Source organism: Ascaphus truei, chromosome 2 (assembly GCF_040206685.1).
Source record: "Ascaphus truei isolate aAscTru1 chromosome 2, aAscTru1.hap1, whole genome shotgun sequence".
Taxonomy (NCBI): domain Eukaryota; kingdom Metazoa; phylum Chordata; class Amphibia; order Anura; family Ascaphidae; genus Ascaphus; species Ascaphus truei.
Genome location: NC_134484.1, coordinates 237415350 through 237438693, shown reverse-complemented (window position 1 = coordinate 237438693; position 23344 = coordinate 237415350). Strand labels below are relative to the sequence as shown.

The 23344-nt window shown below is 39.8% G+C and overlaps 1 protein-coding gene across 4 annotated transcripts in view; it reads right to left on the bottom strand.

Annotated features, from left to right (window-relative positions):
- ELP2 (elongator acetyltransferase complex subunit 2) overlaps positions 1-23344 on the bottom strand; it is an 83360-nt gene that overhangs the window by 53281 nt on the left and 6735 nt on the right. For all 4 annotated transcript variants that reach the window (XR_012799155.1, XR_012799156.1, XM_075585986.1 and 1 more), the window contains exons 5-10: positions 19283-19360; positions 17221-17285; positions 14630-14696; positions 10130-10291; positions 2769-2864; positions 2508-2608 (exon numbers count right to left, since the gene is read on the bottom strand). Coding sequence is in view for 2 of the 4 variants with exons in the window: in XM_075585986.1 (XP_075442101.1) it covers positions 2508-2608; positions 2769-2864; positions 10130-10291; positions 14630-14696; positions 17221-17285; positions 19283-19360 (569 nt within the window). In the remaining 2 variants the exon portion in view is untranslated. The remainder of the gene's footprint in view (positions 1-2507; positions 2609-2768; positions 2865-10129; positions 10292-14629; positions 14697-17220; positions 17286-19282; positions 19361-23344) is intronic.

Sequence of the window (23344 nt, the reverse complement as noted above, 5' to 3'; positions counted from 1 at the left end):
TTGCCTTGAGTGTTAAATGTTGACAGATGCAAACTGAAGGTTGAAACTACAGTATAGACAGCAGTTTCCTAAGCTGTTTGAAGAGAGTATTTACATACTTCTGTCCTATGCACGAGAATAGGAAAGCTGGTAGGAGACCGTAGATTGTGGCTTGTAGCACTTGCAGAGGGTACACATACACAATATCTAAATAGATTAACCCAGGGGTGCGCAACATTTTCTGGGGGGTGGGGGGGGCGCAGCGCTTTCAGAGGCCACAAGCTCTTCCCCCAATGCATTTAAATGATATGCCGGGTGAGCGCACATAGGTCTCTGTATGCCTCGCTTACGTTGTCGGATTCTGGCAATGCATCGTGTTGTCACATGATGCAGCGGGTCACATGACGTCACATTGCCATGACAACGCGACGTCAGATAATGCCGGAAAAAAGATGAGAGCAGTCGGCAGGGGGAGCACGAGCAGTTGGAGAAAGTAAGGCAGGGGCACAGACTAAAAAGTTTGCGCACCCCTAGATTAACCACTAGTGCGTCTCCCCACATACCATAAACTTATTCAGCTTGGTTTACAACTAGATTCTATGTCCACAGTGTGTAGCCTGCAACCAAGTTGAAACTGATGAGTCCAACAGGAATAAAAGCAACTGTCCATGTACGTTTGTGTAGACATGACTGCACACGTTATTGAACTATGCAGCAGGCCAACGCTTTGAGGCCGTCACTGAAAATGGAGGGCTTACAGTGGGGTAGCTAGATTTCACTAAATGGTGAAAGCACTGTTTTCATGCAAACAGGCAAATATGAATGCAAAGTTAGTTCGGGAAGCTACATTGGGTGTAAATTCTGCTGTTGAATTCCACCTCTGAAAACCTTCATATCTTGCAGTTTAAAAGCCGAGTGCTTGTAAAAACTATAATTGGCTTGCTGTGAGGCACGTGGATGCTCTTAAGGGTATTTTAGCCCGGTTTGGAGAAGAGACCACGAAGCGCACAATTCTGGCAAATTAGTATATTGTGAAGAAAAAGATCTGAACCGTGTGGTGCCACACATAAAATGAATAGAAGCACCCAGACATGCCACACTTGACTGACATTTGTAGCATTTGTTTGATAAATTGAAATGTTGACAAGCTTTTGAGTCTGCATTTCAAAAGCTACTGTAGCTCTGCACAACTGACAAAGAATATACAATGTGCACTGCTTCAGCATGGTGACCAACTATCAATGACGGTTTCCATTTTTTGCGGGGTCCAGAAGATGCTCTAATAGTGTTTGTAAATGATCTTAATAGAAAAAAGGAAAATCCAGATGGGCTATAGGAATAACAACTTTGTGTGGGTGCTTACCCCAGTAGTGTGGCCACACTGGTTATTAGAAGTCAGCACTCCCAATGCAGCCTTACTGCGAGAAGCAATGTACCGTCCACTTGTTTACAGCGCTCCTGCCATTTACTTGAGATGCGTGAAGTAAAAGCAAAGTAGGTAAGTGAGTAAATGAAAGGTACCGAACGGCATCAGAAGACAGACTTTCCTAATAGAGAAGGCAAAGTAGAGTGGGTAGCCATGTTGGTCATTTCTTCTATGTAGTAACCGAGGGAGAATTATACCTTTTATTGGACCAACAAGTAGTTGATATGCTACAAGCTTTCAAACCTCTCAGGGTCCTTCATTGGGTACTAGAGAGGGAAATCTTTTGGATTTACACTTTGGACACGCTGCCTCATCATGGTTTCAATAACAATTTCGTTTTACACTGTTGTCTTACCACAAGCAAATTTGCATAAACTGTAGTCTAGAATGCCTTTCCTTTATGTATCGTTTAGCTCATTTTCCCCCCAGTATTTTTAAATTGTTCACTTTATTCCATTCTTTTTTGTTTTGCTTGTTGCATAGTTTTTATTTCAAGTGTGTTCACTTTAGTGCTCCTGCTGTGCTCTTGAATCCTGACATTTATGTACAGTACCTCTGTTGTCACAGTGATGCAGGTGGTGCTATAATATTACATGACGTCAGACATTACTGCCTGATGCCCTTCTATCCTTGAGATGTCCATGCACTACCTCTTGCCCTTCCATATTATCTTTTGGGGGCATTAAAAAAAAAAAAAAAAAACTATTATCTTTCATCAATGAAATTTGAACGTCATGTGTGGGACGTCACAGAACAGTGCTTTGGCGACAATTTCTTAATGTACATAAAGTTACCATTTTGATTGTATATGTTATAATCTTATTTGCAGTCCTGATGAAGGTGTTTGTGCAGATGTCGACTCAGGCATTTTGAATAAATATGTACGATTGTTTCTTTTGCTAGTTTTGGCGTGCTTTACTTTTTTTTTTTTTTAATTAACTAGGTTTTTCTACTCAAGCAGCAGAAGGGTTTTCTCCAATTTACAATAGAAGACCATTTCCAGGAAGTGTGCAGATTACACAAGATCAGATTGCTTTCCACCCTCATCAAGACAATGTATTTGTATTTACTTTGTGAAGGCCAGTTTTGCATCACAACATACCTGCTCTAGCCATACCCCAGACTCCTCATCTGGTCCCCACAGAATCATGGTTTTGTCCATTGATGCTGACAAGAGGCTCATTGGCTGTACAATGCTGCCATCTGCAGGATAAAGCACACCACACATCCCTGAACGATTAATGTGAACCTTAAAATAAAAGACTGGTTACGCTAGCATTTAAAACTTGTTATAATAAAATTCACACAAATTACAGTACCATTTCCATAAATGCATCCCACAATTTCCTGAAAATACCCTCACCTTTCCAAAAAGAAGGTTGCCAGTGAACTGCATACACAGAGTTTTCATGACCAGCCAATACAGTCTCCAGTGTAACTGCATAAGCCATTTCCAGATCTAAGATTAAAACAAAAGGAATAGTGAATAATGGTTCATTTGTGTTAAATAGTTGGATATTAGTCATACGATCTTACAACCTTCTTGAAGCAGCAATCCTGAGAGTGTTGGACATTGATTTTTTTACATCATTGGAACTGAACCGGGCATTTTTTTCAATTCAGGATACCCAGACCCCCAAATACTTACCAGTGTAGTTATGGGGTTTTAGCTGGGAATTTAAAACAACTGTCCAATAAGAAGCTGCAACGAATATCGTTACTGGCTACCTATAGGCTTGCGGAAGGATTGGTACAGCTCCATACAAGGATCTGAAACAGTGTGCCAGTAAGTACCTATGGAAATGAAGGGTCATCGGAGCTAAAGAGAATGCAATTGCACTCCAGAGGAAGCTCCTGTTCTAATGCTTTACATTTCCCTAAAAATCCTCTGTCAGTTTTCGGTTTGGAAATGCACTGATTTAAAAACTATTTCTTGCAAGAACCAATAAAAATGTCTGCCACGTAGTTTCTTAAAGCTTTGTAAGAACTCATCCAAAGTCCCGGAAATGTAATCCCTCAGTCCCAGATACTGAGCTTTTCCAACTTAGTTTTGACCATTTGCCCTACTGTACGTCAAACAGATTCAATGACAAACAAAAAGGCTGGAAAGGGAAGGTGACATTGGGTGATTTGCTTTATTTTACTACAATTCCAATATATATTTCTTCGGACAAGTATTCCTTTAAACGCATAATAACTTTAAAGAGAAAAATGGTTTCAATAATTTTAGAGCACACATATCTACTCTGCCCCGTCCTGATAAAGAACTGCATTGTAAACGTAATGTAACTAGAATCAGAACTTTGACTCGTGATCATCACCGATCCAGCTACCCAATAGAAGAAGGTGCATTATGTTAGCATCCAGTCTCCCATCAGAACCACCACCAAAGCAGGCACACATCAGCAGAGCAATAAAGCAGCAGGATGCAAGATTCCTGTATGTATGTATGTATGTATGTATGTATATTAATATGAACACGGAAGGGGGGGGGGGGTTTCATGCAATGTTTCCTGAGCTACTTACTATTTAATTGCTGAACAGGAGAATGATATGGCCATAAGATCTGCCCTATTCTGGCAAGCCAATAGACAGATGTAAATTCATTGTGATCATGACATCCCTGCATTGTAAAGGTGGAACTGATAATAATATACTTACACGGCCCTGTGTAAGTACAGATACTGAATGGTATCTGTGGGGTAGGTCCTGGCCCATCCAGGAAAATAGCCGGATTGGGGACCCAAGTGGGATGAAAGGGTAAAATATAATAATATAATACTTACACGGCCCAGTGTAAGTAAGAATATTGAATTGGTATCTGTGGGGTATATCTTAACCCATCCAGGATAGTAGACGGAAATCGGGGCACAGGTATTTGCTTACGAGCAAAGTTGCAATGGGGACTCCCCTCTTTGATGCTCGCGGTCAAATAATTTCCTCCCTGATCCAGCAGTTAAGGGTAAGTGAGACACGGTGTCAGAATAAAGTTCAAAAGGCAATTATTCACGTAAAAGCATCCACAAATCACTCACATATAGCAAATCCCCGGCCCACCACCGTAGCCAAGTGTTGCGTCTCGTCGCAAGTGGCCCTATCTCCGCGTCCGGAGTGCAGAGAGATGGTAACACTCTGCTCAGCTGCGACTGCTTGCACTGACTACGGAAGCCTCCGTAGGTCAAAAACAGGAATAGAGCAATACGTTTCGCCGTGCAGACGGCTTCCTCAGGCTCATAGAATTCTATGAATTCTTATTTTGTCTGTTTTCACATTTCCAAACAATGTAAAGTCCATCATTCTACAGTGAGAAAGATTATTCAGAAGTGGAAAACATTCAAGACAATTGCCCCCCAGGAGTGGACATCCCAGCAAATTCAACCCAAGGTCAGATCGTGCAATGCTCAGACAAATTGCAAAAAACCCAAGCGTTACATCTCAGACTCTACAGGCCTCAGTTAGCATGTTAAATGTTAAAGTTCATGACAATACAATTAGAAAAAGACTGAACAAGTATGGTTTGTTTGGAAGGGTTGCCAGGAGAGAGCCTCTTCTCTCAAAAAAGAACATGGCAGCACGGCTTAGGTTTGCAAAGTTGCATCTGAACAAACCACAAGACTTCTGGAACAATGTCCTTTGGACAGATGAGACCAAAGTGGAGATGTTTGGCCATAATGCACAGCCCCACGTTTGGCGAAAACCAAACACAGCATATCAGCACAAACACCTCATACTAACTGTCAAGCACGGTGGTGGAGGGGTGATGTGGGCTTGATATGCAGCCACAGGACCTGAGAACCTTGCAGTCATTGAGTCGACCATGAACTCCTCTGTATACCAAAGTATTCTAGTCAAATGTGAGGCCATCTGTCGACAGCTAAAGTTTGGCCAAAATTGGGTCATGCAACAGGACAATGATCCCAAGCACACCAGCAAATCTACAACAGATAGGCTGAAAAAGAAAAGCATCAAGGTGTTGCAATGGCCCAGTCAAAGTCCAGACCTCAACCGATTTAAATGCTGTGGCAGGACCTTAAGAGAGCTGTGCACAAACAAATGCCCGCAAACCTCAATGAACTGAAGAAACGTTGTAAAGAAGAGTGGGCCAAAATTCCTCCACAAGGATGCGAGAGACGGATAAAGTCATACAGAAAACGATTACTTCAAGTTATTGCTGCTAAAGGTGGTTCTACAAGCTATTGAATCATAAGGTATACTTAGTTTTTCAAACATGGCTTCTCCATTTTGGCTTTATTTTTGTTAAATCATGACACGGTGTAATATGTCATGTGTTGTTGTTCACCCGAGGTTGTATTTACCTAATTTGTAGATCTGCTAAGGAACAGATGATTGTTATTATGTCCTGATATGTAAAACTATAGAATTCAAAGAGGGTGTACTTTCTTTTTCACACAACTGTATGGTACTACTGCTATTATCAGTTAAAAACGACAGTCTACTTCCTTTCCTTGTTTTTGTCATTTCTGTAATGCCAACATTTTTCTTGACTTACCGATTTACATTTTGGATGTCTGAAAATATGTATTATTGTTACATATGCAGCGGCCGTTTTTCAAACAAATCATGGCGCTGTTTTCGTGTGCGCTGCTGTACTCCACGCGGCATGAACGCGGCCAATCGACCCAGGCACACGTATTTATCGCGGTTGCTTTGTTTGAATTTCATGGATTGTGTGCAATTAAATGCAATGAAATTAATTAATTGTAATGTGAACAGTACTGTGCTACTGTGTCAATTTCAGGTATTTAATAGCCAGAACACTAAAATGCCATTTTCTGCACTGGCGTCTAAAGGCGGTACGGTTGGAAGAAATCACGCGCCATCACATGGGTATTCCGAGGTATACAATGCGTGAAGTGTTTCAATAAGGGTCGCTGAATCTGTAAATTGCATGTGGTATTCTTTGTAGAGATCTTCAAAGGAGGTAACTGTGTTGATATTTGCAATAATGGTTTTGAGCCCTACACTATGTTTGAATGTATAAATCCTAAGAAAATAAAACTGGTCTGTATATGGTCACTAACACCTACGATTTCGATGACAGTTAAAATTTACGTCAGAGGAATTCATTTCTAGCAGCAAGGTAAGATAGCAATTTAACGAGTTTGATTCTGTTAAAATGTATTTTGTACACGTGGCAAATAAAAATATCACTTGTGAGCACATTCGCCTGCCTTTCCCCATTATCGCTTATCATACAATGCTTCCACTGCAGCCAGGGATTCTGGGATATGACATGCAAACGAGCACGTATCCATATTAAAATGGATTAGAAGTAAAACGTGACACTGAGTGCTCATTTCCCTGTCATTACCCAGAATCCCTGGCTGCAGTGGAAGCATTCTATGCTAGGAGATAATGGGGAAAGGCAGGGTTGCAGACCTGTCGTGAGCACATTCACATGTCTCAAAGTAGTATTTTTAGTTGTTGTACACTGTATGGTGGAGAATTTATGTTACCATAACTTATATAATGTGTGGTGGAGTACATACAGTGAAGTCTGATCTCAAGACTGTGTTGTGTTAACATTAAGTTACAAAGCAATGCTAATAAAATGAGGACAATCTTCATTCCGATACAAAAGGATATACTCCTGATCACTAGGTTCCTTGTACAGCATGCAGAAGAGCAGTGAAATGGAAAGGTGACAATTTAATAGAATGGCATATAAAGGAATTATTTCCCCAATGAGTTGCAAGGTAACGGCACGTATCACTTCTGCACTCGCTGCATAACAATGCCTACTTCAAAAGAGCAAACCATTTTTTCTTCAAATTACAATCTTTTCTTTGACAATAAAGGTGATTGCGCTGCAGCGGCATAAAAGTCGCCTGCAAGAGAATTGAATCTGTATTCATTAGAAATATACAGTGTCTCTCTCCCAGGAATTCAATCATCTTTCCCATAACACAAACACAAGGCTTTTTTTTTTTTTCCTCTTTGCTCACATACAACTTGGTATCTAAGGTAGAAAATTGCTAACAGCGTAAATGTATTTTACACATGAATATTTCTTTTTGTAATGTCATTTAATAGCCTTTGATCAAATTGATAAGCATTGGAAAGCGCTCCGTTAGCTTTCTTAATATTCTTAATATTGTATACGCAAAAATGTAAGAATTGCCAAAAACAGATGTTTTATAAACAGTTTATTTCATTTTTGCTTTAGCTATTCTGCAGTTAAGATTTTGGAAAAGGATTCTTATTTGTCAACTTTGGTTGCCTTGTCCACAAGTATTATAGTTTGACATAAATAGTGTAAGCAAGGGTGAAACTAGGTATTTTTGCCCCAGAGCAAGTCCCACCAACTTCTCCCCCCAATTTATAGAACCCCCCTCCAACACTCTCCCCATCACTCACGAGCCCCTACATTCCTCTCTCTCTCTCATTCCCCCCCTCCCCCATTTCCCCCTCTCTCACTCTTCTCCTCTATCACTTTCCCAAGCAACCGATAGTTGGGCTCGACTTCCAGTGGGTCCAGGATAGATCCCAGCTCTCATGCTTGACGACAGGTCTGTCTTCAATAGCTGGATCACTTTGCCCATACTGCACACCCTGTCAGGCTGTGCCTGTGCCAGCTGCACTGCCCTAGTTCCGCCTCCAAGTGCAAGTATACTGCTCAGATTATCACAGGCCTTACAAATTGTTTCTATACTCTCCAAACACGAACACATTTGAGAAACAGACGGATATGCGATCAATCAATTTCATTGATTCCCCTAAACAAATGAAATCTTCATTAATAAATTGACCACATCATTTTTTTTCACCTTCTATGAAAATGAGGAAAGCTTTCTTTTCAAGTGATATTATGCTGTAAATTGCAGGATTCAATAATAATAATAATAATTATATATATATATATATATATATATATATATATATATATATATATATATATATCAAGATTACTTATCACATAACAAGACATGGGTTAAACAATGCAAACTGATCACATTAAATACTTCTCCTGGAATATTACATGTCGAATAAATGGAGTAAGTTGCATACAATTTGCCAATTTGATTAATCATAGTCAAATGGTTGCATTCCTCTTTTGCTTTAGCATCCACAACAACCACAGGACTAATATCTAATATTTACTTTTAGTTGCTGCAATCGTGTTATTGGCAGCGGTCCTTGAAAGCAACATTTAAGTGGAACTACATACACCAATAGTTTGAGAAAATGCACTGGCTTGCAGGGTTCATAAATGAGGGAGTGAAATCACTATTAAACTCTGAATAAACTGCTGAAAAAACACCAACAATTAAATCAGGTTGATGTCCATCCCAAGAAATGATCGATTCTAGAACACACAATTAAAAAGAATGATCATCCCTTTGAGTTCCACAGAGGGTTATTTTCCCGGGTTGAACGCAGGATGTGATCTGCCCTGTGAGGAAAGGGCAGAAGAGGACTCCCTCCTGTTTCCTGAAAAATGTCCGTCACAGTCACATGACTACGCGGTGCCGAAAGGGCTGTGGCACTCCGTTACTGCGACATCTTTGGCACTCATGCGTCCTCTCAAGGCGATATGTTGCTCACAGATGTCCCCATGCTACTGGCATCATGACATTGTGAAGTTGGGTTTAACATCCCTTTAAAAGACGCCCAAACCCTCATTGCTGGCCAAAGAAAACAACATTTTTAAGAGAATTTAATAACCTAATGGGCTTCCTTAAACATAGCCAACTGTGATAAAAGAAAATAGGTGTCTGCTTGTGATTTGTTTCTACAGAAACCCGTTACAATTGCATTTCTAAGTTACCTCTGAGTGGGGCAGCAATTGTCAATCGTGTTTTCTTTTCCCTTACCCTTTCAATAGTAGAGAGTCAATAAAGATAAAGGGGAGAAGAGGCGTGTTTTGCCTGGGCAACCCCTTGTTGCACACACACAGGCATCACATAAAAATAGTTAAAGGAAATAAGCCCTAACTCCCCGAGTCTCCGTTCACTATTTTAAGAAACTTTCTAAAAATTATTTAAAAATACTTAAAAGGTGTATTATGATTTAAAAAAATGTGTTAATTACCCAGATCTAACCCCTGAAACATGTCGCTGGCTTTAGTTCACTTTGATCCTAAAAAAGACTGCCCAATAAACCCTTTGAGTGCCGGAACTGTCTGGGATTACAACCTGGTGATCACTTGATCACTTGGGGTAGTGGTCACGCGGTCTTCACCGGCTCCCCCGTGACATGAATAGAAGTGGAGGCAGCTCCACTACCATCCGATAATGTTCACATGGAGAGGTTAACATGATCTCTCCCTAGGAAACGAGCAATAATGACATTGCGTTCCTTGTATATCAGGCAGCCAGAGTAACAGCCCTCATGACGTACAGGAAATGTCATAGAGCACTCAAAGGGTTAAGGAACTCTGCTTCAAAATGACATGGTCAATGGATGCAAAAATACAGAATACTGCTCAAGGAACAAAAGCAGTCCCTTTAGCTGTTCAATTGTATGTGGCTTTGAAGAAGGCATATCCCTTATGGAAAGTCTGTGTTCTGAGCAGGATGACCCAAACACTTTTGTCCTCGCATTGAATACCAGTGTTTGTAAGACATAATATCCACTGCTCAGGCCAATGGTCCTGCCTGATGTTGACAAACCCACCACTCATTTAAATGGTTTTCCAGAAAAAAATATTGTGACGCCTTGCCAAAGAATAAGTTCCAACCTAATATTTGTTATTCTACTTGCCCTTGTGTTGAACTGTAAATATCTTCTCCTTAAGCTTAATAGAGATTCCATCATCATTGTCTTCATCTTCAGATCTGGGAGGTTCTGCCACTGATTTTGCAAATATCTTCCAGATACGGATCAGACAGTCCTGAGAACAGCTTGCTAAAAACAGGTCCCCGTCTGCAATGAAAGGAAAATGAAGAACTTAGACTGTAAGCTCTGCGGGTCAGTGGTGTTTAGACAATAATGCATTCTAGAACCAAAATATATATTTATCTCCCCCCCCCCCCCATATAGATCCGACAAGGTTTTTTTTTTTTTTTTTTTTTTTTTTAAAGTAAACTGCGACAATGCCGATTTGGACTTAAATGGGAGTTTCCGTGCGATATTGTCCCAATCAGCACTAATGCCATTTAAAGAAGCAATATTACCTTCCCACTTTTTCCACTTCTTATTTTCTTCTTTTTATACGTGAAAATGTATAATTATACATTCTTACCTAAGCTGGCAATCGTTTGGTGCTCTGGTTATAAATCTGTCAAAATCCTGATTGTGTGCCTAACAGAATGTCAGCCTTTCAGTTTCAATCGATCCTTCAGTCTGTGTAACTCAGCAGCTATAAAGTATTCTTATATTACTAAGGTAACATTCTCTACTGTTGCATTTTACAGCTCAAAGTGCTGGGAACATTGGCAACAAATGATCACAAACAGGAAAGCATGACAAAGATCTTGCACTGCTGGGGAGGTGGGCTAAAGACTGCAATAGAAATTAAAGGATGCTTCAAATGCATTTAAAATGAGCTTAAGAGATGAATTTAAAAAAAAACAAAAACAAAAAAACCCACTGTTATCTAAGACTAGAGAACTGATTAAAAAAAAATAAAAAAACACATTGTGCTGTTGCTTTAATGAATAACCTTGCATGTACTGTACGTAGCACAGGACATATCCTTTTGCAGGCACAATGACTCCAGAAGAAATGACAACATATAGTAATGTTTGCCCCTGAGGTACTAGGAAATAGAATGGCTTGCCCAAGGCCACAAGGACAGCGGACAGTATGGATTCAAACTAGGTTCCCCCCCACTTCAAAGACCGTAACATTCCCACTGAGATACTGCATCAGCTCTTTCACACAACAGCATGGAACAATCAGATCACCAACTGCTGATAGACTCTTCACACTATTCATTTGGATAAGCAGGGAACTGGATTGCAATCATTGCATACAGATGATTACAAGTGTTGTATGATAAAATTGGCTTGTTATACAGAGTAAAATGTGTGCTTTTCGACTGCATTAGAGATTTGATTTTGTCTTTTTGTAGATGTGGTAATGAAAGCTACCAGCAACCTCAAATATCATGCTCCTAATTTCACTCTCCCGTCCTGATTAGTGGGAAAGTCTGGGGAACAATGATAAAAGATCAGAGACCAGCAGTTAACATGCTGCAATGCAAATACAAAGTCTAGTGAGACTGCACACTTATAAATGCCAGAGGCTTTTGCCATTCAGAGATTGGAGATCAAAACACATTGTTGGAGCTTTCTAAAATGTATGGCTGCTAGGAAATATGCTGCCTCCCCCTCAAAAACCAAGCATTGCAACTTTAAATGTCTATGTTTGTTTACAGTTATATTATTTTACAAAGGCAAATGGTCAGGAAAGGCAAAATAAATCAATTGCATTGCATTCCCGGTCACTTTCTGCTGATCCACTTGTGTTGTTTTAATTGAACCATCAAACAAACCAGGTAACCAAAAGATGTATAGATCATTTAAACAGTTACAAAATGTCAATTGTAATACAGCAGAATGGTAGCATCAAAAGGAAATGACATCTCCATATTACCATAGTAAGTCAATATCTAGCTTAAAGCCCAAGACTGAATGCATTCACTCACGCTGACAAGTCCAAAGCGTTCTCAAAGTTGGCAGCCTGTACTGAACTATAACTGATGCAATTGATGACTCCTTATATTTATTTTCTTGGCTGTTCACAGCAAGACCAGTGAAATTATGCTGGCATAGTAGTTATAAAAAAAAACACACTACAAGCTCAAAAAGAAAACACAGAGAAAAGAAATAAGAGATGAAAAGGCAAAAAAAATAAAAGAACTGATGCTGAGCCTGTAACAGGAAAGGAAGAACGAGAGAGTCGGAAAGATGAAGATGAAAGAGGAGACGTGAAAAGGCACACGGATATATACAGAAATAAAGGGTAGCTGTAAATCGGCCCTAGGTCAATTAAATCAAATTAAAAGGTCGATTTATCGAAGTCTCCCACTTGCAAAAATGAGGCAAAATAAAAACAACCACATTTACTACAAGTAAAACATTAATACAGAAAGGAATGCAATTTTGATTTTTTGGCAAATTTCGGGCACACATGGCCTTCCCATGTGGCCCAGTAATGGGAAATCACACAGAAACACCACCACCATCTGCTGAATTGTATGTACGTATACAAACAAATACATAAATCAAGGTTGTCTTTCAAAAAAAAAAAAAAAAAAACGTATGGTTTGTAATAAATGTTATTTGTGCAAAGAACCCCTTGTAATGAACATTGCATCAGAAGCAATGTTGTAAACACTTTTAGATGCATATTTACAGTATGTAATAACAATCACACATAGACGATTGCTATAATTTAAGTTACATTCTAGTATACTGCACACTTTGTTTCATCTAAAACATGGCGCCAACACAATGCAAAATTCTACACTAGGCAGTAATAATAAACAGTAAATGTGGCAGCTTGCACTTTCAATCACATGGACAACAGACCGGAACTTTCACCTTTTAGTACCAATGTGTACTGTACACCAAGCCCATCTGGAATCTACACTAATTTCACAACGGCAGCCAGACAGTCAGCATGTGGCTTCAATGGTCCCCCTCCCTTATTACAACAGGTCCTCAGAGCAGAATATTAGGACCTTTTTGGCCAACCCTAAAAATATCCTCATTCCCACTAGTCTATTTTAATTTTTTTTGCCAAATGTAATCATACATTTTACAATAACTGCACTTAGAATATAACAGTTACAAAGGCTTCCAACAAAAACAAAAGTGTATAACAAAGCTAAGGGGTAAGAGATCAAGATTGGAAGGAATAAGCTCCTACTTGTCCATGTTAGCAGCGGTTGAAATGTGACATTGGGGAACAGAGTACAACTACTTTTTAATGTAAAACTTTAGGGTACAACTTATTTTTTAATTTATTTTTGCGCTACAACCGCAGAGTACAACTATATTGTATTAAATTAACAATCCCAGAGCAACGCTGCATTTTTACTAACAAACTCATAGTTCCACAATTTATTTAAAGGCAAAGCCCCTCCCCATTTTCTTTTTTTCAGTGTTAAATACATTCTGAATTTGTTTACAAGACCACCAATTTTTATTAGGCCGCTTCGACTGTCCTACTACTGTACAAGTAGAAATATATGTGTGTGTATATGTGTGTGTACTGTATATGTGTGTGTGTATGTATATGTGTGTATGTATGTGTGTATGTATGTATGTATGTATGTGTGTATATGCATGTATGTATGTATGTATGTATGTGTATGTGCGTATATATATATATATATATATATATATATATATATATATATATATATATATATATATATATATATATATATATATTATATACATATTATTTATATATATATATATATATATATATATATATATATAATCATTCTGTTTCCTTGGAGTTACCTGTAGATGATCTGCTGCAGAGAGATTTCTCAATGCCGTGGTGTGTAGAAGCCATGTGGGGGACAAGAGCTTGTTTTTGAGTCCCAGGGGGTATTCATTAAACTGTGATAGTGCAGAGTGGGAACTTTTTCACAGAAACTCCCACTCAAGTCAATGGGAGTTTCTGGGGTGACAGAGGCCGATCTGCATGAATAACATGACTCAAGCATTGTTGCTGTAAGCCAAGTCCTCAACACATTTACTATTCCTCCATACAAAGTAATCGTTCTGATCAAATAAATACCTATTCTAAGATTATATGAATCTGATCAATCCTTTTTCCTTCTTATTGCCTAACTCGTGTTGAAATCTTAATTTTTTTTTCTTTTTTAAAAGACTAAAAGATAGTTTCAATGAAATGTGTCTGGTCTTTTCAACACTTCTGCATTGCTGAATGCTCTGGTAATAAAATTGTTCTGATTGCCCTATCATTGGAATCCTTACAAATACATTTCCATTAAACTAATCAACCAACTCTGGGCAATTTCTGTATAAATTGCATGTTCTCTGGAATTTCCCATCATTAATCACAGGCATTCATGCCAAAATTCTAGTAGCTATAAAACACAACTTGTATAAAGAAAAACAATGTAACATGTCAGCAAGTGTTATTACCTTATTGCAACTTGGAAATTGTATTCCATGTGAAACTGGTGCCAGAAGAGGGTTAGTATTGATACATTACTATCATGTATGGGAAAATGAGGTTTTATTCACGTGTATACAGTGGATCAGAAACACGTACCGCTAACTGCCCATTCCACGCCTCTCACCCAGTCCTCGTGTCCGTGAAGAACTTCAGTTTTCTGAAACTAAAATTAAAGCTGTGTGGGTGAAGTGTTTTATCTTCCTCCTATTATCACAATGATATTTGGTTTTCCTTCAATGAAGAAAAAGTTTAACAATTGGTGTGTCTACAGATGTATACAGATGGCAGCTCTCTCCAGGTGAAAACGTTTACTTCTATAGGACCAGTCAGTGCAGGGTTAAAGGCATGGACAGTGGCGGGTGCGTTTGGGATTTGCTAGTGTATGTATGAATTGATATGGTGTACAGTATATGTAGCTATGATGGACTCATCATGCACCTTAACTATGTAACGTTCCATTTCCATTATCATGGTTCCTTAATTGGATCGACTGAACTCACTATGCACCAAATGGTCCATGAATTTTTTTTTTGTTTGGACTGTTTTATTTTAATGCTTACACTGGTTCTTTTCACATTGGATGTGTACGCTGCCATGTAACTCGCGGTCTTCCCCCTCCATTATTTACCTGGTGGTCTCCTAGCAGCCTGTAAACTGACGGTAAACCACTACTTTTTGCTCCCACTTTCATACCTGGAACTGGAATAGTCAACGTTTGGGATAAGCTAGTGTATGTGTGAAGGGTTAACAACTGACATTGCACAAAATCACAACCGATAACATAGAGCTAATAATGTCTTTCCTTGCAAAAACTAAACTGCTTCAAGCACTGTTATCTCATTTACAATTGCATGGGCTAAGTATAACACACACACACACACACACACACACACACACACACACACACACACACACACACACACACACACACACACACACACACACACACACACACACACACACACACACACACACACGTTCTGTGGCTAACTAAATGCTTTTCTTTGTGCGAGCTTTCGAGATACACCGAGCTCTTCTTCTATATATATTTTTATATATCCCAGGAGAGAACAATTCTTTCATTTTATACTTCCCCAAATGCCATTTTCAAAAATGTGTGCATGTGCACACACAAAGACATAGTATATGCACATACATATTTATAGCATATCCAAATACACACACACAGGGATGGCAAAAACACTGACAAGTCACCATCCAGACAGAATATGTACCGGCAAAGAATAAAACTGAATGCAAACTCACAATAAAAAAATATTTTAAAAACTAATAAATATGCACCTGTACTTACCTAAATGCTTTACCTTACTATTCCCTTGCCGTGTTCTGTTGGTGGTATTAAATGGTGGTGCCTTTGTGTGGATGTGCAAAGTTTATATTTGTGTGCTCCCTCGTCTCCCCCCTGCACAGCCTTTTGTTTAACTAACACCTAATTCCTGCCACCCACCTTCCTTCTTGCAGCTGCCATCACAATTTCCCTTTTAACTTGTCCCCCATACATTTCTAAAATCTCTGTTCTCTAGCACTCTCCTGTTTAACTGTCCCCTTTTTCTCCGCAACAAACACACACTCCTTACTTCTCCGTCCCCCACATAAATCCTCTTCCTAATCCTATCCCCATACCCTCACAACCCTTTGACTACAGTACTGTACATATTAAGACGTTTTTGTTAGCACTGCATCCATGCAAAAATATCCTGCTGGTATCAAGCAGAGAACCCGATCCTGCTATGCCAGGGTAATAATTCAAGGGGAAATGGGCAATTCTTTTTTTTTTTTTTGGATAACCAACCATAATTTCTCATCTGTACTAAACTCAGGACGATTGGTCTTTCCGGATTTATTTATCGCTGACATCCCAATCTGCGGTTTCTGCAATCCGTTGGTTGGAGGATGTGTAAAAATCCTCCAACGCATTGCGGAATGCGCAGATTGGATTCTTAAAATTCCGTGCCAATTGTAACCTATGGCGGTTTTGGATTCATCTGCACGGATTGAAACTAGAGCAATCCGTTGATGTATTTTACACCGCGGAGCGGATTTTGAATGGAAAGCTCGGGAAACTGATTTTGACAGTTACCCCCATCTCTACTCAAAAGGCATAGAAAAGACAGCTGTCCCCAAATTCGGTACCTTTACTTTCCCCAATCAGCTGGGGTGATCCCCTTATATTTTAAACTGTAAAGAGAAGGAATCTCTGTCTAAAGATCTCACCATCCAAATGGCATGCGGGGAAGCATAGTGACAGTAGGAGCATGTGACCCTGATTTAGCCATCTCGGTGCATAGTTTACGATATGACCAAGTGCACTTAGTTGTAATCATTAAAAGGCGTCAAAGTTAATTAAGTAGTGCTACTACAAGTAATTTGTTCTCCATTGGTGAAGGAAGGCAATCTTCAAACAAAGCACAGAAACAAAAGGAAAAAAGCATTTCTCCACCTACTAAGCCCGGAAGAAAAGGCACAAATTAGTACGTCCTAATTACCCATGACTTGAACGTGCAGAATTTAAATGAGAATTGTTTAGTTCTCGCCAGATCGTTTTCATACAAATGTAGTTACACCAGCAGTCAGGAAAGACAGTGGCAGGCTACACATCAAAGTAGATGAAATATAACACACATTTAAACACGTAAACCAGTGCCAACTGTGAAAGGAATAATTACCTGCCCGTTCTGTTGTACATACAAATGAATCTGGCTGTCGTCTCCACCACATGCTAAAACGGGTACTACAAAGAGGAGAAAGAAAAACAGTAAGGAGGAAAGAAAGAAACAAAACTATAACATGAAGGGAGCTGAGATACAAAGGAAACTCTGCAGAGTTGTACAGCATGAAAATGTAAAGTACTTGGCTATAAAAGGTACTTAACAAATGGACTAAGGATTGTGTTTATTTGACAAAGGCCCATAATTACCAAACGGTGCTATGCTCCAAGACACTGTAAGACAATTTACAGCTTACTCAAGGTATCTTCTGACACGGGAAGGTGTCTTTTGGCATACACCGCTGAGTGGACTATAATCTTCTCTAGCAGTGCAATATGTATTTTGTATTTGACGGGCTTGCCAATATTCAAACACAACAGGGCTTATAAAAGCTGCTTCAATGCTGTGGCTGTCAGCAAAGGATTTCTTAGACCAATCCAGCAAAGAAAGGGCTTAAGCAGACACACCTTTGTATCTTAAAGTGTCCCTGTGCATCTTTCAAAAACAAGCAGTAAACTTTCTGTCATGGAACAAGTAAGCCCAGTTTTGCTCTCACTGTTCACCGCCCCCCTCCCCCCTTTGTTGCAGCTTCTGCCTGTCAGTTTCTTATTTTCAGCTGCATGTAGTACACACACACGTACACACACACACAGTGCCTGTGTGATATGTTACAATGTTGCATTTCCTGCCTCTGGGTACGTAATCAGTGAGTTGCTACAGCAGCCTCTGAGATCTCTCCTAGAATGGGCTATTCTGCCCTCCCCCCTGTTTTGCTGACAGATAGTCTGTCCCAAGACTATTCCCTTTACCCAGATTCCCCTACACTTCCTTTTCATTCCAGACTTGGCTGAGTGAGTACCTTCCTGTCACACTCCCATGGCAAGGCCATCTCCTTTTACCTGCTCCTAACTACAAACTCACAACTACACACTATCCACAAGTGCCTGTATTTACTGCTGCTTTTCCAATAAAGTGAAGGAAATATTATAGGACTTGGCGTGATTTGGAAAGGGGGCTAAGTTAAGCTATCTGGGGCTATTCACACATCACATGTGACCCTGCCTTCAGAATACTTTCAGTCTCAAATAAGAGGTTGCAAAACTGGGGACTAAAAAATAGAAAGTGAAATTTTTCATATACTGTATGTAGAAAGGTTGCACTTGTTTGATCGCTGAAGCATTTTCTCTATAAAAACACTCAGACAAGCCTGTTAGCAGTTGAAATAGAAATCCTGTATGCACGGTGCACAGATAATCCTACAGTAGGCCATTCAATGTATGTTTCACGTCACTGCTACGGGGAAAGGAGCTTGCCAGTAGTCATGTTTTGTGCTGATATGAACGCCACAGTTTCCTTACAGGGGGGCAGTTCCTTTCAGGTGTGGCAGGTTCTGTAGGTTAAATCCAGGTGATGGACATTTTAGCAAGAGTATGTCATAAAAGAAGCATGTCAGGGGACACGTAATCCTTCCCAACCTGCAGTCTGAAAAAGGACAAGCAGGAGATTCACCAAGCTCAGCAAGTGGAGTAACGCACCAGATCGGGAGTTAACTGCCATTAACTTGAATGGCATTTAACGTACGGATCGGTGGATTTACTCCGCAAAGGACCCAAGTGAATCTACCTTAAAGTGCCAAAATACGTTTAGTTAATATAGTCCTAAACCAAGTGATTGTTATGGAATATGTGCATTATACCCAGGTGTTTGCATCACGCTAAATAGTGTATTTTTAGGACGCAATTTTGAATGTAGTATTTGCGTAGGGGTGTGTGTGCAGGGTGCAATAAAGGAAATTATCACCGATCAAATGTATTTTAGGAACAAGTCTGAATTTAAATATTTGGATAGCCGTGTGGAGATGCAATAAAGGAGAACAAAATAAGAACATGACAACGTTTCTCTTTCTTATTTTTTTTTTTACCCTGTGCCAACTACTATAAAATAATTGAATATAAGAAATGTATTCATGCTTGCTATAAATTGATTTGCAACCAGAAAGGAGCAGGTGAAGTGCACTTACCTCCACTGCCAGGTAAAAAGGATAAGCAGACATCCAGAACAAATCTATTTCCAAAGTGCAAGGTTTGAAGGCATTCAGCTACGAAAGGAGCACAGGGACAAAACTATTAGGCAATTCATCCTTCCCGAATATAAGCTGCAGTTCAAGCAGCCGTTTATATAAAAAAAAAAAAAAAATTCCCATTCAATATGTGCATAAATACAATCTGCACACTGACAAGTGATTAGCTCAATTGCCGATCGATCAGTTCTCCTGTGATCGATCAGCAAAGATTCGGCTCGGGGGGTTCTTTATATCACTGTTAGGGCTGCAGAAGATTACCCAAGGTGCAAAGTTCTGTTTGGAAGATCATGTGACCAGGCTGGCACTAGATACAATTGGTGCACTGCTAGAGAGGGGGCAAGGCTCAAGAGCCAGAGCCTGTCTCAGAAGAGGAAGTGACTTTGTAAATGGTTGCTATAGAAACAAAAATGCTTGTTACATTAGAATACATCAAAAATGTCTTTAAAAAGTCTATTTTTTTCTCAAAAAAATAAAAAAATGCTACTAGCATTTTCTGATAGTACAGAACAGATATATCTGCAACCCTGTGGTAGAAACAAAGGGTGAACTGCGCTCTGATAATCGTGATTAGTGTTATATTGTGAGATTAATGTGATATTAATATAATAAAAACCTGTTACTTAATTGGTGAGGATATGCTGCTATATTCAAGGAATGGCTCCACAGACCAGAGCTATAGATACAAAGACAAAAGAAACAGCGCAAAAAACCTCATAGTATAGTATATAAAATTATATTGTGGTAAAACAGGTGAGTATTGCACGTACATCAAATTCAATAGTTACTAGCAGTACATGTTTTGGACATGTTACCAGTCAGCAACAGATGGTGGGTAAAGATCACCGGATGGCTCCCCTTCTCCTCTCCCGTTTCGTTCAGGATGCCGTGATTGCTGACTGGTAACATGTCCAAAACATGTACTGCTAGTAACTATTGAATTTGATGTACGTGCAATACTCACCTGTTTTACCACAATATAATTTTATATACTATACTATGAGGTTTTTTGCGCTGTTTCTTTTGTCTTTATATCTGCAACCCTGCCTTTCAACCATTATCACCTAGCATACAGTGCATCCACCGCAGCAAGGGATGGCAGGGTTGCAGACCTGTCTAAGGCCGCGCTTATAGTGCCGGTAACGCGACGTCACCCACAAACAAATGCATTGCCACCACCGCATGCGCTTATAGTAATGCGACAAAGCGACGTCGCGAAAACTGGTAGCCGGCAACATTTGATTTTTCAAGGGCTGTCGCCTCATGTGACAGCCCTTGAACCAATCAAATGTCAGGAAACCCGCGACAACGACGCCCGGCAAAATATAACTTTCGCCTGTGGCAACGGGTGACGTCACCCGTCGTGTCGCCGTCACTATAGGCGCGGCCTATGACATGTCACAAGTGATTCTTTATTGGCTATATGCCAACGGAGGAGGTTTTTTGTTGCCTTTTTCACCCACCATAACTTAAAATGTAATGGTAAACCTACCCAGCCTAGAAATACTGCAAAGCCAGTGCAACCAACCTCACACTGATGATACCCATTAAGGTTGTAACATGTCTGTGAGTGGTTTGACTTGCTTTGCTAGACCCATGCTGTGCTTAAAAGCTGTTTAAACAGTGATGCATTTGCTTATATGGGCTCCATATGAATGGACATTCCAGGCAAAAGGTGACACAGTGTGTGTATGTGTATTACATACACACACATATACATAAACACATGAAGGATATTGCATCACATGTATTGAACTGCAGCTTTAAGCAGAGATTATTTCTATCAGAGGCTTTAGAAAAGTGTTAACAAGCAGACGTTTAATGAGTTGCCCTCCAGCAATGAAACTATTGTATGTGTGACCTTTCTGTTTCTCCATTTTCCCTCCGCATTACAGATAGAGAGAGATTACAGAGAGCTGCATGCTCCCAAACTTAACCCGCCCGCTGCTGTCGAGTTATCTGCATGGAGCCGTCCAGCACTGTTTTTGCATTAAATTATGAACAAATCCTGAATAAAGCCCGCTAAAACCCCTAAAATAATCCATCTAAAAATAATCCATCTAAAAATATATAGGGGATAACTATGCTCTAATGTGAGGTTTAACACACCTTGATCAGGAGATAATTGCCATTGAAGTCCATGACAGATAACCCCAGTTCATGGTGTGATACTTTACATTGGAGCTTAGTGAATTTGGAATTTAGAGTCTGCTAATAATTAATCAACATCTCTTGCGTCAATAATTAAGGGGAAAAAAGGAGAAGCGCTAAGCCCTTGTGGACACCGAGACATTTTAAGAACAGCTTCAGCTTTTAAAAACATATATATAGATGGCTGGTGTTTCAGAAACCAAGAAAACCCTCCGTAGGGAACTTATAACTGCCTGGACCTTGGCACTGTATGTACTCAATAAAGCAGCATCCCTTGCAGGGAACAGAGATAGTGCCTAGTGCTCACAGGCACACATGTACAGCACAACAATATCCCAAACGCTGACTTAATGAGCAGTAAGTCCACACTGTAACTCACAGTTAGTAGTAATATCTTCTTGTCAGTGCGCTCCTCTTGCGGTGTATTCTTATGAAACAGCGTGCGATCCACCAATGTAGTTAGCCATGGAAAAAAGATGAAAAATAGGCAGCGCACTGCCAACAAAACGAGAGGAGGCTCAAGGGTTAAAAATAAAAAAATCCTTTATTCCATAACAGGATCAGGCAGAAAAGCCCCCAGACATGTCAAACAGCACCACACCTACGCGTTTCGGGCCGTATTCCCTTTATCAAGGTGTACAAGGTGTGGTGCTGTTGGACATGTCTGGGGGCTTTTCTGTCTGATCCTGTTATGGAATAAAGGATTTTTTATTTTTAACCCTTGAGCCTCCACCCGTTTTGTTGGCAGTGCGCTGCCTATTTTTCATCTTTTTTCCTCAGCTTTTAAAAAAACTCATAAGTCTCAACTTCAAGAGTAATATTTCCAATAACCCCGAACTATAGTTCAAAATGTATGTACTGTATGAAGGGCTCTTATACTAAGCAATTAAAAAGGCAAAACTACCTAGAAAAAAATAAATGTCTCCAGAACCTACTAAATCGCTAATACACAGATATGGATGAAAACCATGAGTTGATTTTTGTCACGAGTTACACTTGATATAACAATTAAAGACTACAATAGCTAATGCAATAATCAAGTCAAAAAGTTTTTGGAATGAATTCCAATTACAGTATGGTTTGCAGACACGTAATATTAATTCTCCAATTTCTACATTGCTTATTTCAACCCCATTATAAATGTTAAAGGAGCATTACCTTCAAAATCCTATATGTGTTTTTTTTAAATAAATCAGTTGTGTAGTATTACATAAACCTTACTGCATGGCTTTTTATCACTCTTTATGCTCTACGGAGTTGTAATGTATTACGCTTTCTTGGGTTTCTTTAGCAACTATTTAGCACAGAACTTACTCTTGAAATAGGTAGCCATATTGGGTGCCCTGGGAAGCGGGATCTTTGCCGATCAATTACAAAAGAACGGATCGTTTGGCAGCTTAGATAATTACATTTCCTTAATGGTATAGAACTGCGGCTTTATTAAAACAATTATTTTTTTAAGTGAAGCTTCTTTAGTGGCACCTGAAAAAACTCCTTCATGGAGACGAAAATCTGAAATGGAAATGACGTAAGCTGCGTGCACGAGCACACGCGGCTCCTCTGAATAACTCACCCGCAGAAGCGGCATACACTGCCCGCACATGCACAGTATCGGTTTGCTCTGTCCACACATGCACAGAAAAGCTCAACTCAGCCTGCGCATGCACATAAACGGACAGTACTACCTGCCAGTACTACACATGCACAGAAGTGGCCATTAGGTACTACGCATGCGCACAAGCGGCCAACACCGCACGCGCACAAGCGGCCAGCGCCACCTGAGCATGCACAGAAGTAGCCAACGCCGCTTGTGCTCATGCGCAGAAGCTCCAACCAACGTCAAACAGTCCG